Source organism: Haliotis cracherodii, unplaced genomic scaffold (assembly GCF_022045235.1).
Source record: "Haliotis cracherodii isolate W230 unplaced genomic scaffold, xgHalCrac1.p SCAF_51, whole genome shotgun sequence".
Taxonomy (NCBI): domain Eukaryota; kingdom Metazoa; phylum Mollusca; class Gastropoda; order Lepetellida; family Haliotidae; genus Haliotis; species Haliotis cracherodii.
Window position 1 is genome coordinate 117,638 of NW_027266310.1, and position 15,273 is coordinate 132,910.

At 37.5% G+C, this 15,273-nt stretch overlaps 1 protein-coding gene across 1 annotated transcript in view; it reads left to right on the top strand.

Annotated features, from left to right (window-relative positions):
* Positions 1-15,273, top strand: part of LOC139444463 (mucin-1-like) — a 145,487-nt gene that overhangs the window by 91,879 nt on the left and 38,335 nt on the right. The window contains exons 30-35 of the mRNA XM_071225427.1: positions 1,375-1,434; positions 4,018-4,077; positions 6,660-6,719; positions 9,302-9,361; positions 11,935-11,994; positions 14,273-14,332. Of these exons, the coding sequence (XP_071081528.1) occupies positions 1,375-1,434; positions 4,018-4,077; positions 6,660-6,719; positions 9,302-9,361; positions 11,935-11,994; positions 14,273-14,332 (360 nt within the window). The remainder of the gene's footprint in view (positions 1-1,374; positions 1,435-4,017; positions 4,078-6,659; positions 6,720-9,301; positions 9,362-11,934; positions 11,995-14,272; positions 14,333-15,273) is intronic.

Genomic DNA, 15,273 nt, shown 5'->3' on the forward strand with positions numbered 1-15,273 from the left:
TTTCATTTACCACTGATGTTGATCTTCTGATTTAACTGCATTCCAAAGTCTCAATGATTCAAGTGAAACAGAAGAATCAATTTCTGATTCTGCATCAGATGAGCAAATACACCCCTGATACTGATGATGCAGATTTTGAGATTCCACATCCACCTGTTGAAACTTAAGTGATTTTGTAGGTCCACCAAATGCCACTCTGGGATATAGTGGAAAGGTCGGTAGAGAAGAAGTCGAACCCGTGGAAAAAAAAAGGAGAGGCAACAGAAGTTTTTCTATGCATATTACGTGTTTATAGGAAGTGAAAGAGTCAGAGTGTGCAAAGAATTCTACCTGACTTACTCTAGGCATATCGGAAAGGCGAGTTTCCTATTTCCATGAGAAGAAATACAACCATGCTACTGACGTACCTTTAAGGGGGGGAGACATGAGAGGGACAACATGCACGCATCACATAAACTCATTTCCAAGGATAGAGTCACATTACTGTAGATCAAAGACACAAAAAGAGCATCTGGATCAAAATTTAACCATGGCAGCCACATATTTAAGACTGTATTGTGAGAGGTGTGATGCTGATGGACAAGAGCACATGTATCGAAATATTTTCAATTCGGACCTTAACATCGAATTTCACAAACCAAAGAAAGGTCGCTGCGACAGGTGTGAAGAATATATAGAATGAAAGAAAAACATGACTGTATTTGATGAGGAACTTCGGGAAGAATATCTGTCTCATTTCCAATCGAAGATGGCAACGCAGGAGGAAAGGAACAGGGACAGGCAGGACAAGACAAAAGCTGTTATATGTTTTGATTTGGAAAAGGTGTTGAGTTGTCCACAAACTTTCAAGTTTCTTTTATCGACTAAAGCTTAGCTTTTACAACCTTCACAAGGGCATTGTGCTGTATGGAACGAAATCCAAGCAGGAAGAGGTGCCAATGAAATTGCCAGTGCACTGATTTTAATCCTTCAGAAAGTAGTAGAAAAACACAATCCAGATGACATCATACTTTGGTCAGACTCATGCGTGGCACAAAACCGGAATTCAGGAATTCATTTGCTGTAAAGGATTTCATGATGAAAGAGCAAATTTCTATCATCGAGCAGAAGTTTTGTGAACCTGCCCACTCCAGTATACAAGAGTGTGACAACATTCACAGCCAGATTGAACGAGAACTGAGAAAGTCTGATGTTCTTAGTCCTCTTGGAATTATGCGATATATGAAAAGGGCCAAACGCGAGATGATCACTTTCATAGATATATTGAAGGATCAATAAAACTTAATTTTACGATAGTGCCAAGGGTCAAAAACTTGGTATACCACAAAAAGGATCCATACTCAATTGAGTTGAAGGACTCATTTGCTGATGCAGTCCTGACCAGGGCATCAGTTCGTCCACGGGAGAACTTCCGGCGGATGTCATCACCCCCGCGTAGGCCAACTGTTATTTGAATGGCCTAAAGCCGTTATCTCATCAAAGAAACCTGAACTGTCACAAGAAAAATCAAAGGACATCGAGGCCATGTTAAAATTAATGACTCCTACAGACCAAAAGTTCACGAGTGGACTAATCGACTTCTTAGACTTCTTAGTTTTGTGCAACTTGATGGTCTATTGTGAAATGTTATGGGAATAATCTTAAGTTATAAAACTGATATTGTGCCCAGACCTGGACACTAAACTTTCAGTTAATAGTCTATTGTCCTTAAAATTGTTTCATGAACTGATGATCAGAAAGGTGTTTGGACTTAATATTACTTGTAGATTGATTGTTTTGCTCTGGGGCAGTTACAAGGTGTCAGTTACTACCAGGAAAGTGAAATTTATTTAGTTATGGTTGTATTGTTTAAGACTAAGTGATCTTTCTGTATTGATGATATGAGGAATTCATGTTTTGAAATTGTTCCTGGAACTGTTGAAGTGTTCATTTATGATGCTCTTACGAGTTTGTTTTGCTACGAGAATTATGTTGCTATGGACAAAATATATTTCTGCAACATCATACACATTCCGTGACAGGCACACTCAAGGGCTGCAAAGAGTTTTAGGTTGCTATCATATCTGTCCTTAAAATTAGGACAAAGCAAAGTGTCAGTTACAACCAGGATCGTGAACTTCGTTTTCTTTTGGTTGTTGAATGTTGATAAACGTTTCTTTTTAAATAAAATGTTACATGATATTGGTTGCTTTTGTTTTCAACGAAAAACTACAGTCAATTTCCACATATTTCTTCGCTTTTTGTACCAGACTGTCCTAACTCATAATGATTTAAACGCATAAAATAGAGTCACATTGAGATGAAACATTATGATTATGAAAATTTCACTTATTTCTTGACTGAAATTGTCCCATGTCAAAACAAAAATCGGCTCTTTCTGATATTTTATTAGTTATCACTGAAAATTAAACATATTATAAGTTACTTTTTAAAACCAGACAATAGTTCTTTTTATAATCAATAGCAAAATATAAGTAATAAACTAGATATCGATATGACAATGTTCAAATGGCAATATCTCGAAACTGAGTTTTGAGGACTTAGGACACTCTGGTTTTCTGGTGACGCCTTAATCACAAACACTGATGACGATGTTGAGATGGAGCCAAGTAATTGACTTTGATTCCCCTAAGGAGGCAACAGTTTCATTTACCACTGATGTTGATCTTCTGATTTAACTGCATTCCAAAGTCTCAATGATTCAAGTGAAACAGAAGAATCAATTTCTGATTCTGCATCAGATGAGCAAATACACCCCTGATACTGATGATGCAGATTTTGAGATTCCACATCCACCTGTTGAAACTTAAGTGATTTTGTAGGTCCACCAAATGCCACTCTGGGATATAGTGGAAAGGTCGGTAGAGAAGAAGTCGAACCCGTGGAAAAAAAAAGGAGAGGCAACAGAAGTTTTTCTATGCATATTACGTGTTTATAGGAAGTGAAAGAGTCAGAGTGTGCAAAGAATTCTACCTGACTTACTCTAGGCATATCGGAAAGGCGAGTTTCCTATTTCCATGAGAAGAAATACAACCATGCTACTGACGTACCTTTAAGGGGGGGAGACATGAGAGGGACAACATGCACGCATCACATAAACTCATTTCCAAGGATAGAGTCACATTACTGTAGATCAAAGACACAAAAAGAGCATCTGGATCAAAATTTAACCATGGCAGCCACATATTTAAGACTGTATTGTGAGAGGTGTGATGCTGATGGACAAGAGCACATGTATCGAAATATTTTCAATTCGGACCTTAACATCGAATTTCACAAACCAAAGAAAGGTCGCTGCGACAGGTGTGAAGAATATATAGAATGAAAGAAAAACATGACTGTATTTGATGAGGAACTTCGGGAAGAATATCTGTCTCATTTCCAATCGAAGATGGCAACGCAGGAGGAAAGGAACAGGGACAGGCAGGACAAGACAAAAGCTGTTATATGTTTTGATTTGGAAAAGGTGTTGAGTTGTCCACAAACTTTCAAGTTTCTTTTATCGACTAAAGCTTAGCTTTTACAACCTTCACAAGGGCATTGTGCTGTATGGAACGAAATCCAAGCAGGAAGAGGTGCCAATGAAATTGCCAGTGCACTGATTTTAATCCTTCAGAAAGTAGTAGAAAAACACAATCCAGATGACATCATACTTTGGTCAGACTCATGCGTGGCACAAAACCGGAATTCAGGAATTCATTTGCTGTAAAGGATTTCATGATGAAAGAGCAAATTTCTATCATCGAGCAGAAGTTTTGTGAACCTGCCCACTCCAGTATACAAGAGTGTGACAACATTCACAGCCAGATTGAACGAGAACTGAGAAAGTCTGATGTTCTTAGTCCTCTTGGAATTATGCGATATATGAAAAGGGCCAAACGCGAGATGATCACTTTCATAGATATATTGAAGGATCAATAAAACTTAATTTTACGATAGTGCCAAGGGTCAAAAACTTGGTATACCACAAAAAGGATCCATACTCAATTGAGTTGAAGGACTCATTTGCTGATGCAGTCCTGACCAGGGCATCAGTTCGTCCACGGGAGAACTTCCGGCGGATGTCATCACCCCCGCGTAGGCCAACTGTTATTTGAATGGCCTAAAGCCGTTATCTCATCAAAGAAACCTGAACTGTCACAAGAAAAATCAAAGGACATCGAGGCCATGTTAAAATTAATGACTCCTACAGACCAAAAGTTCACGAGTGGACTAATCGACTTCTTAGACTTCTTAGTTTTGTGCAACTTGATGGTCTATTGTGAAATGTTATGGGAATAATCTTAAGTTATAAAACTGATATTGTGCCCAGACCTGGACACTAAACTTTCAGTTAATAGTCTATTGTCCTTAAAATTGTTTCATGAACTGATGATCAGAAAGGTGTTTGGACTTAATATTACTTGTAGATTGATTGTTTTGCTCTGGGGCAGTTACAAGGTGTCAGTTACTACCAGGAAAGTGAAATTTATTTAGTTATGGTTGTATTGTTTAAGACTAAGTGATCTTTCTGTATTGATGATATGAGGAATTCATGTTTTGAAATTGTTCCTGGAACTGTTGAAGTGTTCATTTATGATGCTCTTACGAGTTTGTTTTGCTACGAGAATTATGTTGCTATGGACAAAATATATTTCTGCAACATCATACACATTCCGTGACAGGCACACTCAAGGGCTGCAAAGAGTTTTAGGTTGCTATCATATCTGTCCTTAAAATTAGGACAAAGCAAAGTGTCAGTTACAACCAGGATCGTGAACTTCGTTTTCTTTTGGTTGTTGAATGTTGATAAACGTTTCTTTTTAAATAAAATGTTACATGATATTGGTTGCTTTTGTTTTCAACGAAAAACTACAGTCAATTTCCACATATTTCTTCGCTTTTTGTACCAGACTGTCCTAACTCATAATGATTTAAACGCATAAAATAGAGTCACATTGAGATGAAACATTATGATTATGAAAATTTCACTTATTTCTTGACTGAAATTGTCCCATGTCAAAACAAAAATCGGCTCTTTCTGATATTTTATTAGTTATCACTGAAAATTAAACATATTATAAGTTACTTTTTAAAACCAGACAATAGTTCTTTTTATAATCAATAGCAAAATATAAGTAATAAACTAGATATCGATATGACAATGTTCAAATGGCAATATCTCGAAACTGAGTTTTGAGGACTTAGGACACTCTGGTTTTCTGGTGACGCCTTAATCACAAACACTGATGACGATGTTGAGATGGAGCCAAGTAATTGACTTTGATTCCCCTAAGGAGGCAACAGTTTCATTTACCACTGATGTTGATCTTCTGATTTAACTGCATTCCAAAGTCTCAATGATTCAAGTGAAACAGAAGAATCAATTTCTGATTCTGCATCAGATGAGCAAATACACCCCTGATACTGATGATGCAGATTTTGAGATTCCACATCCACCTGTTGAAACTTAAGTGATTTTGTAGGTCCACCAAATGCCACTCTGGGATATAGTGGAAAGGTCGGTAGAGAAGAAGTCGAACCCGTGGAAAAAAAAAGGAGAGGCAACAGAAGTTTTTCTATGCATATTACGTGTTTATAGGAAGTGAAAGAGTCAGAGTGTGCAAAGAATTCTACCTGACTTACTCTAGGCATATCGGAAAGGCGAGTTTCCTATTTCCATGAGAAGAAATACAACCATGCTACTGACGTACCTTTAAGGGGGGGAGACATGAGAGGGACAACATGCACGCATCACATAAACTCATTTCCAAGGATAGAGTCACATTACTGTAGATCAAAGACACAAAAAGAGCATCTGGATCAAAATTTAACCATGGCAGCCACATATTTAAGACTGTATTGTGAGAGGTGTGATGCTGATGGACAAGAGCACATGTATCGAAATATTTTCAATTCGGACCTTAACATCGAATTTCACAAACCAAAGAAAGGTCGCTGCGACAGGTGTGAAGAATATATAGAATGAAAGAAAAACATGACTGTATTTGATGAGGAACTTCGGGAAGAATATCTGTCTCATTTCCAATCGAAGATGGCAACGCAGGAGGAAAGGAACAGGGACAGGCAGGACAAGACAAAAGCTGTTATATGTTTTGATTTGGAAAAGGTGTTGAGTTGTCCACAAACTTTCAAGTTTCTTTTATCGACTAAAGCTTAGCTTTTACAACCTTCACAAGGGCATTGTGCTGTATGGAACGAAATCCAAGCAGGAAGAGGTGCCAATGAAATTGCCAGTGCACTGATTTTAATCCTTCAGAAAGTAGTAGAAAAACACAATCCAGATGACATCATACTTTGGTCAGACTCATGCGTGGCACAAAACCGGAATTCAGGAATTCATTTGCTGTAAAGGATTTCATGATGAAAGAGCAAATTTCTATCATCGAGCAGAAGTTTTGTGAACCTGCCCACTCCAGTATACAAGAGTGTGACAACATTCACAGCCAGATTGAACGAGAACTGAGAAAGTCTGATGTTCTTAGTCCTCTTGGAATTATGCGATATATGAAAAGGGCCAAACGCGAGATGATCACTTTCATAGATATATTGAAGGATCAATAAAACTTAATTTTACGATAGTGCCAAGGTCAAAAACTTGGTATACCACAAAAAGGATCCATACTCAATTGAGTTGAAGGACTCATTTGCTGATGCAGTCCTGACCAGGGCATCAGTTCGTCCACGGGAGAACTTCCGGCGGATGTCATCACCCCCGCGTAGGCCAACTGTTATTTGAATGGCCTAAAGCCGTTATCTCATCAAAGAAACCTGAACTGTCACAAGAAAAATCAAAGGACATCGAGGCCATGTTAAAATTAATGACTCCTACAGACCAAAAGTTCACGAGTGGACTAATCGACTTCTTAGACTTCTTAGTTATGTGCAACTTGATGGTCTATTGTGAAATGTTATGGGAATAATCTTAAGTTATAAAACTGATATTGTGCCCAGACCTGGACACTAAACTTTCAGTTAATAGTCTATTGTCCTTAAAATTGTTTCATGAACTGATGATCAGAAAGGTGTTTGGACTTAATATTACTTGTAGATTGATTGTTTTGCTCTGGGGCAGTTACAAGGTGTCAGTTACTACCAGGAAAGTGAAATTTATTTAGTTATGGTTGTATTGTTTAAGACTAAGTGATCTTTCTGTATTGATGATATGAGGAATTCATGTTTTGAAATTGTTCCTGGAACTGTTGAAGTGTTCATTTATGATGCTCTTACGAGTTTGTTTTGCTACGAGAATTATGTTGCTATGGACAAAATATATTTCTGCAACATCATACACATTCCGTGACAGGCACACTCAAGGGCTGCAAAGAGTTTTAGGTTGCTATCATATCTGTCCTTAAAATTAGGACAAAGCAAAGTGTCAGTTACAACCAGGATCGTGAACTTCGTTTTCTTTTGGTTGTTGAATGTTGATAAACGTTTCTTTTTAAATAAAATGTTACATGATATTGGTTGCTTTTGTTTTCAACGAAAAACTACAGTCAATTTCCACATATTTCTTCGCTTTTTGTACCAGACTGTCCTAACTCATAATGATTTAAACGCATAAAATAGAGTCACATTGAGATGAAACATTATGATTATGAAAATTTCACTTATTTCTTGACTGAAATTGTCCCATGTCAAAACAAAAATCGGCTCTTTCTGATATTTTATTAGTTATCACTGAAAATTAAACATATTATAAGTTACTTTTTAAAACCAGACAATAGTTCTTTTTATAATCAATAGCAAAATATAAGTAATAAACTAGATATCGATATGACAATGTTCAAATGGCAATATCTCGAAACTGAGTTTTGAGGACTTAGGACACTCTGGTTTTCAGGTGACGCCTTAATCACAAACACTGATGACGATGTTGAGATGGAGCCAAGTAATTGACTTTGATTCCCCTAAGGAGGCAACAGTTTCATTTACCACTGATGTTGATCTTCTGATTTAACTGCATTCCAAAGTCTCAATGATTCAAGTGAAACAGAAGAATCAATTTCTGATTCTGCATCAGATGAGCAAATACACCCCTGATACTGATGATGCAGATTTTGAGATTCCACATCCACCTGTTGAAACTTAAGTGATTTTGTAGGTCCACCAAATGCCACTCTGGGATATAGTGGAAAGGTCGGTAGAGAAGAAGTCGAACCCGTGGAAAAAAAAAGGAGAGGCAACAGAAGTTTTTCTATGCATATTACGTGTTTATAGGAAGTGAAAGAGTCAGAGTGTGCAAAGAATTCTACCTGACTTACTCTAGGCATATCGGAAAGGCGAGTTTCCTATTTCCATGAGAAGAAATACAACCATGCTACTGACGTACCTTTAAGGGGGGGAGACATGAGAGGGACAACATGCACGCATCACATAAACTCATTTCCAAGGATAGAGTCACATTACTGTAGATCAAAGACACAAAAAGAGCATCTGGATCAAAATTTAACCATGGCAGCCACATATTTAAGACTGTATTGTGAGAGGTGTGATGCTGATGGACAAGAGCACATGTATCGAAATATTTTCAATTCGGACCTTAACATCGAATTTCACAAACCAAAGAAAGGTCGCTGCGACAGGTGTGAAGAATATATAGAATGAAAGAAAAACATGACTGTATTTGATGAGGAACTTCGGGAAGAATATCTGTCTCATTTCCAATCGAAGATGGCAACGCAGGAGGAAAGGAACAGGGACAGGCAGGACAAGACAAAAGCTGTTATATGTTTTGATTTGGAAAAGGTGTTGAGTTGTCCACAAACTTTCAAGTTTCTTTTATCGACTAAAGCTTAGCTTTTACAACCTTCACAAGGGCATTGTGCTGTATGGAACGAAATCCAAGCAGGAAGAGGTGCCAATGAAATTGCCAGTGCACTGATTTTAATCCTTCAGAAAGTAGTAGAAAAACACAATCCAGATGACATCATACTTTGGTCAGACTCATGCGTGGCACAAAACCGGAATTCAGGAATTCATTTGCTGTAAAGGATTTCATGATGAAAGAGCAAATTTCTATCATCGAGCAGAAGTTTTGTGAACCTGCCCACTCCAGTATACAAGAGTGTGACAACATTCACAGCCAGATTGAACGAGAACTGAGAAAGTCTGATGTTCTTAGTCCTCTTGGAATTATGCGATATATGAAAAGGGCCAAACGCGAGATGATCACTTTCATAGATATATTGAAGGATCAATAAAACTTAATTTTACGATAGTGCCAAGGTCAAAAACTTGGTATACCACAAAAAGGATCCATACTCAATTGAGTTGAAGGACTCATTTGCTGATGCAGTCCTGACCAGGGCATCAGTTCGTCCACGGGAGAACTTCCGGCGGATGTCATCACCCCCGCGTAGGCCAACTGTTATTTGAATGGCCTAAAGCCGTTATCTCATCAAAGAAACCTGAACTGTCACAAGAAAAATCAAAGGACATCGAGGCCATGTTAAAATTAATGACTCCTACAGACCAAAAGTTCACGAGTGGACTAATCGACTTCTTAGACTTCTTAGTTATGTGCAACTTGATGGTCTATTGTGAAATGTTATGGGAATAATCTTAAGTTATAAAACTGATATTGTGCCCAGACCTGGACACTAAACTTTCAGTTAATAGTCTATTGTCCTTAAAATTGTTTCATGAACTGATGATCAGAAAGGTGTTTGGACTTGTAGATTGATTGTTTTGCTCTGGGGCAGTTACAAGGTGTCAGTTACTACCAGGAAAGTGAAATTTATTTAGTTATGGTTGTATTGTTTAAGACTAAGTGATCTTTCTGTATTGATGATATGAGGAATTCATGTTTTGAAATTGTTCCTGGAACTGTTGAAGTGTTCATTTATGATGCTCTTACGAGTTTGTTTTGCTACGAGAATTATGTTGCTATGGACAAAATATATTTCTGCAACATCATACACATTCCGTGACAGGCACACTCAAGGGCTGCAAAGAGTTTTAGGTTGCTATCATATCTGTCCTTAAAATTAGGACAAAGCAAAGTGTCAGTTACAACCAGGATCGTGAACTTCGTTTTCTTTTGGTTGTTGAATGTTGATAAACGTTTCTTTTTAAATAAAATGTTACATGATATTGGTTGCTTTTGTTTTCAACGAAAAACTACAGTCAATTTCCACATATTTCTTCGCTTTTTGTACCAGACTGTCCTAACTCATAATGATTTAAACGCATAAAATAGAGTCACATTGAGATGAAACATTATGATTATGAAAATTTCACTTATTTCTTGACTGAAATTGTCCCATGTCAAAACAAAAATCGGCTCTTTCTGATATTTTATTAGTTATCACTGAAAATTAAACATATTATAAGTTACTTTTTAAAACCAGACAATAGTTCTTTTTATAATCAATAGCAAAATATAAGTAATAAACTAGATATCGATATGACAATGTTCAAATGGCAATATCTCGAAACTGAGTTTTGAGGACTTAGGACACTCTGGTTTTCAGGTGACGCCTTAATCACAAACACTGATGACGATGTTGAGATGGAGCCAAGTAATTGACTTTGATTCCCCTAAGGAGGCAACAGTTTCATTTACCACTGATGTTGATCTTCTGATTTAACTGCATTCCAAAGTCTCAATGATTCAAGTGAAACAGAAGAATCAATTTCTGATTCTGCATCAGATGAGCAAATACACCCCTGATACTGATGATGCAGATTTTGAGATTCCACATCCACCTGTTGAAACTTAAGTGATTTTGTAGGTCCACCAAATGCCACTCTGGGATATAGTGGAAAGGTCGGTAGAGAAGAAGTCGAACCCGTGGAAAAAAAAAGGAGAGGCAACAGAAGTTTTTCTATGCATATTACGTGTTTATAGGAAGTGAAAGAGTCAGAGTGTGCAAAGAATTCTACCTGACTTACTCTAGGCATATCGGAAAGGCGAGTTTCCTATTTCCATGAGAAGAAATACAACCATGCTACTGACGTACCTTTAAGGGGGGGAGACATGAGAGGGACAACATGCACGCATCACATAAACTCATTTCCAAGGATAGAGTCACATTACTGTAGATCAAAGACACAAAAAGAGCATCTGGATCAAAATTTAACCATGGCAGCCACATATTTAAGACTGTATTGTGAGAGGTGTGATGCTGATGGACAAGAGCACATGTATCGAAATATTTTCAATTCGGACCTTAACATCGAATTTCACAAACCAAAGAAAGGTCGCTGCGACAGGTGTGAAGAATATATAGAATGAAAGAAAAACATGACTGTATTTGATGAGGAACTTCGGGAAGAATATCTGTCTCATTTCCAATCGAAGATGGCAACGCAGGAGGAAAGGAACAGGGACAGGCAGGACAAGACAAAAGCTGTTATATGTTTTGATTTGGAAAAGGTGTTGAGTTGTCCACAAACTTTCAAGTTTCTTTTATCGACTAAAGCTTAGCTTTTACAACCTTCACAAGGGCATTGTGCTGTATGGAACGAAATCCAAGCAGGAAGAGGTGCCAATGAAATTGCCAGTGCACTGATTTTAATCCTTCAGAAAGTAGTAGAAAAACACAATCCAGATGACATCATACTTTGGTCAGACTCATGCGTGGCACAAAACCGGAATTCAGGAATTCATTTGCTGTAAAGGATTTCATGATGAAAGAGCAAATTTCTATCATCGAGCAGAAGTTTTGTGAACCTGCCCACTCCAGTATACAAGAGTGTGACAACATTCACAGCCAGATTGAACGAGAACTGAGAAAGTCTGATGTTCTTAGTCCTCTTGGAATTATGCGATATATGAAAAGGGCCAAACGCGAGATGATCACTTTCATAGATATATTGAAGGATCAATAAAACTTAATTTTACGATAGTGCCAAGGGTCAAAAACTTGGTATACCACAAAAAGGATCCATACTCAATTGAGTTGAAGGACTCATTTGCTGATGCAGTCCTGACCAGGGCATCAGTTCGTCCACGGGAGAACTTCCGGCGGATGTCATCACCCCCGCGTAGGCCAACTGTTATTTGAATGGCCTAAAGCCGTTATCTCATCAAAGAAACCTGAACTGTCACAAGAAAAATCAAAGGACATCGAGGCCATGTTAAAATTAATGACTCCTACAGACCAAAAGTTCACGAGTGGACTAATCGACTTCTTAGACTTCTTAGTTTTGTGCAACTTGATGGTCTATTGTGAAATGTTATGGGAATAATCTTAAGTTATAAAACTGATAGAATTATGTTGCTATGGACAAAATATATTTCTGCAACATCATACACATTCCGTGACAGGCACACTCAAGGGCTGCAAAGAGTTTTAGGTTGCTATCATATCTGTCCTTAAAATTAGGACAAAGCAAAGTGTCAGTTACAACCAGGATCGTGAACTTCGTTTTCTTTTGGTTGTTGAATGTTGATAAACGTTTCTTTTTAAATAAAATGTTACATGATATTGGTTGCTTTTGTTTTCAACGAAAAACTACAGTCAATTTCCACATATTTCTTCGCTTTTTGTACCAGACTGTCCTAACTCATAATGATTTAAACGCATAAAATAGAGTCACATTGAGATGAAACATTATGATTATGAAAATTTCACTTATTTCTTGACTGAAATTGTCCCATGTCAAAACAAAAATCGGCTCTTTCTGATATTTTATTAGTTATCACTGAAAATTAAACATATTATAAGTTACTTTTTAAAACCAGACAATAGTTCTTTTTATAATCAATAGCAAAATATAAGTAATAAACTAGATATCGATATGACAATGTTCAAATGGCAATATCTCGAAACTGAGTTTTGAGGACTTAGGACACTCTGGTTTTCAGGTGACGCCTTAATCACAAACACTGATGACGATGTTGAGATGGAGCCAAGTAATTGACTTTGATTCCCCTAAGGAGGCAACAGTTTCATTTACCACTGATGTTGATCTTCTGATTTAACTGCATTCCAAAGTCTCAATGATTCAAGTGAAACAGAAGAATCAATTTCTGATTCTGCATCAGATGAGCAAATACACCCCTGATACTGATGATGCAGATTTTGAGATTCCACATCCACCTGTTGAAACTTAAGTGATTTTGTAGGTCCACCAAATGCCACTCTGGGATATAGTGGAAAGGTCGGTAGAGAAGAAGTCGAACCCGTGGAAAAAAAAAGGAGAGGCAACAGAAGTTTTTCTATGCATATTACGTGTTTATAGGAAGTGAAAGAGTCAGAGTGTGCAAAGAATTCTACCTGACTTACTCTAGGCATATCGGAAAGGCGAGTTTCCTATTTCCATGAGAAGAAATACAACCATGCTACTGACGTACCTTTAAGGGGGGGAGACATGAGAGGGACAACATGCACGCATCACATAAACTCATTTCCAAGGATAGAGTCACATTACTGTAGATCAAAGACACAAAAAGAGCATCTGGATCAAAATTTAACCATGGCAGCCACATATTTAAGACTGTATTGTGAGAGGTGTGATGCTGATGGACAAGAGCACATGTATCGAAATATTTTCAATTCGGACCTTAACATCGAATTTCACAAACCAAAGAAAGGTCGCTGCGACAGGTGTGAAGAATATATAGAATGAAAGAAAAACATGACTGTATTTGATGAGGAACTTCGGGAAGAATATCTGTCTCATTTCCAATCGAAGATGGCAACGCAGGAGGAAAGGAACAGGGACAGGCAGGACAAGACAAAAGCTGTTATATGTTTTGATTTGGAAAAGGTGTTGAGTTGTCCACAAACTTTCAAGTTTCTTTTATCGACTAAAGCTTAGCTTTTACAACCTTCACAAGGGCATTGTGCTGTATGGAACGAAATCCAAGCAGGAAGAGGTGCCAATGAAATTGCCAGTGCACTGATTTTAATCCTTCAGAAAGTAGTAGAAAAACACAATCCAGATGACATCATACTTTGGTCAGACTCATGCGTGGCACAAAACCGGAATTCAGGAATTCATTTGCTGTAAAGGATTTCATGATGAAAGAGCAAATTTCTATCATCGAGCAGAAGTTTTGTGAACCTGCCCACTCCAGTATACAAGAGTGTGACAACATTCACAGCCAGATTGAACGAGAACTGAGAAAGTCTGATGTTCTTAGTCCTCTTGGAATTATGCGATATATGAAAAGGGCCAAACGCGAGATGATCACTTTCATAGATATATTGAAGGATCAATAAAACTTAATTTTACGATAGTGCCAAGGTCAAAAACTTGGTATACCACAAAAAGGATCCATACTCAATTGAGTTGAAGGACTCATTTGCTGATGCAGTCCTGACCAGGGCATCAGTTCGTCCACGGGAGAACTTCCGGCGGATGTCATCACCCCCGCGTAGGCCAACTGTTATTTGAATGGCCTAAAGCCGTTATCTCATCAAAGAAACCTGAACTGTCACAAGAAAAATCAAAGGACATCGAGGCCATGTTAAAATTAATGACTCCTACAGACCAAAAGTTCACGAGTGGACTAATCGACTTCTTAGACTTCTTAGTTATGTGCAACTTGATGGTCTATTGTGAAATGTTATGGGAATAATCTTAAGTTATAAAACTGATATTGTGCCCAGACCTGGACACTAAACTTTCAGTTAATAGTCTATTGTCCTTAAAATTGTTTCATGAACTGATGATCAGAAAGGTGTTTGGACTTGTAGATTGATTGTTTTGCTCTGGGGCAGTTACAAGGTGTCAGTTACTACCAGGAAAGTGAAATTTATTTAGTTATGGTTGTATTGTTTAAGACTAAGTGATCTTTCTGTATTGATGATATGAGGAATTCATGTTTTGAAATTGTTCCTGGAACTGTTGAAGTGTTCATTTATGATGCTCTTACGAGTTTGTTTTGCTACGAGAATTATGTTGCTATGGACAAAATATATTTCTGCAACATCATACACATTCCGTGACAGGCACACTCAAGGGCTGCAAAGAGTTTTAGGTTGCTATCATATCTGTCCTTAAAATTAGGACAAAGCAAAGTGTCAGTTACAACCAGGATCGTGAACTTCGTTTTCTTTTGGTTGTTGAATGTTGATAAACGTTTCTTTTTAAATAAAATGTTACATGATATTGGTTGCTTTTGTTTTCAACGAAAAACTACAGTCAATTTCCACATATTTCTTCGCTTTTTGTACCAGACTGTCCTAACTCATAATGATTTAAACGCATAAAATAGAGTCACATTGAGATGAAACATTATGATTATGAAAATTTCACTTATTTCTTGACTGAAATTGTCCCATGTCAAAACAAAAATCGGCTCTTTCTGATATT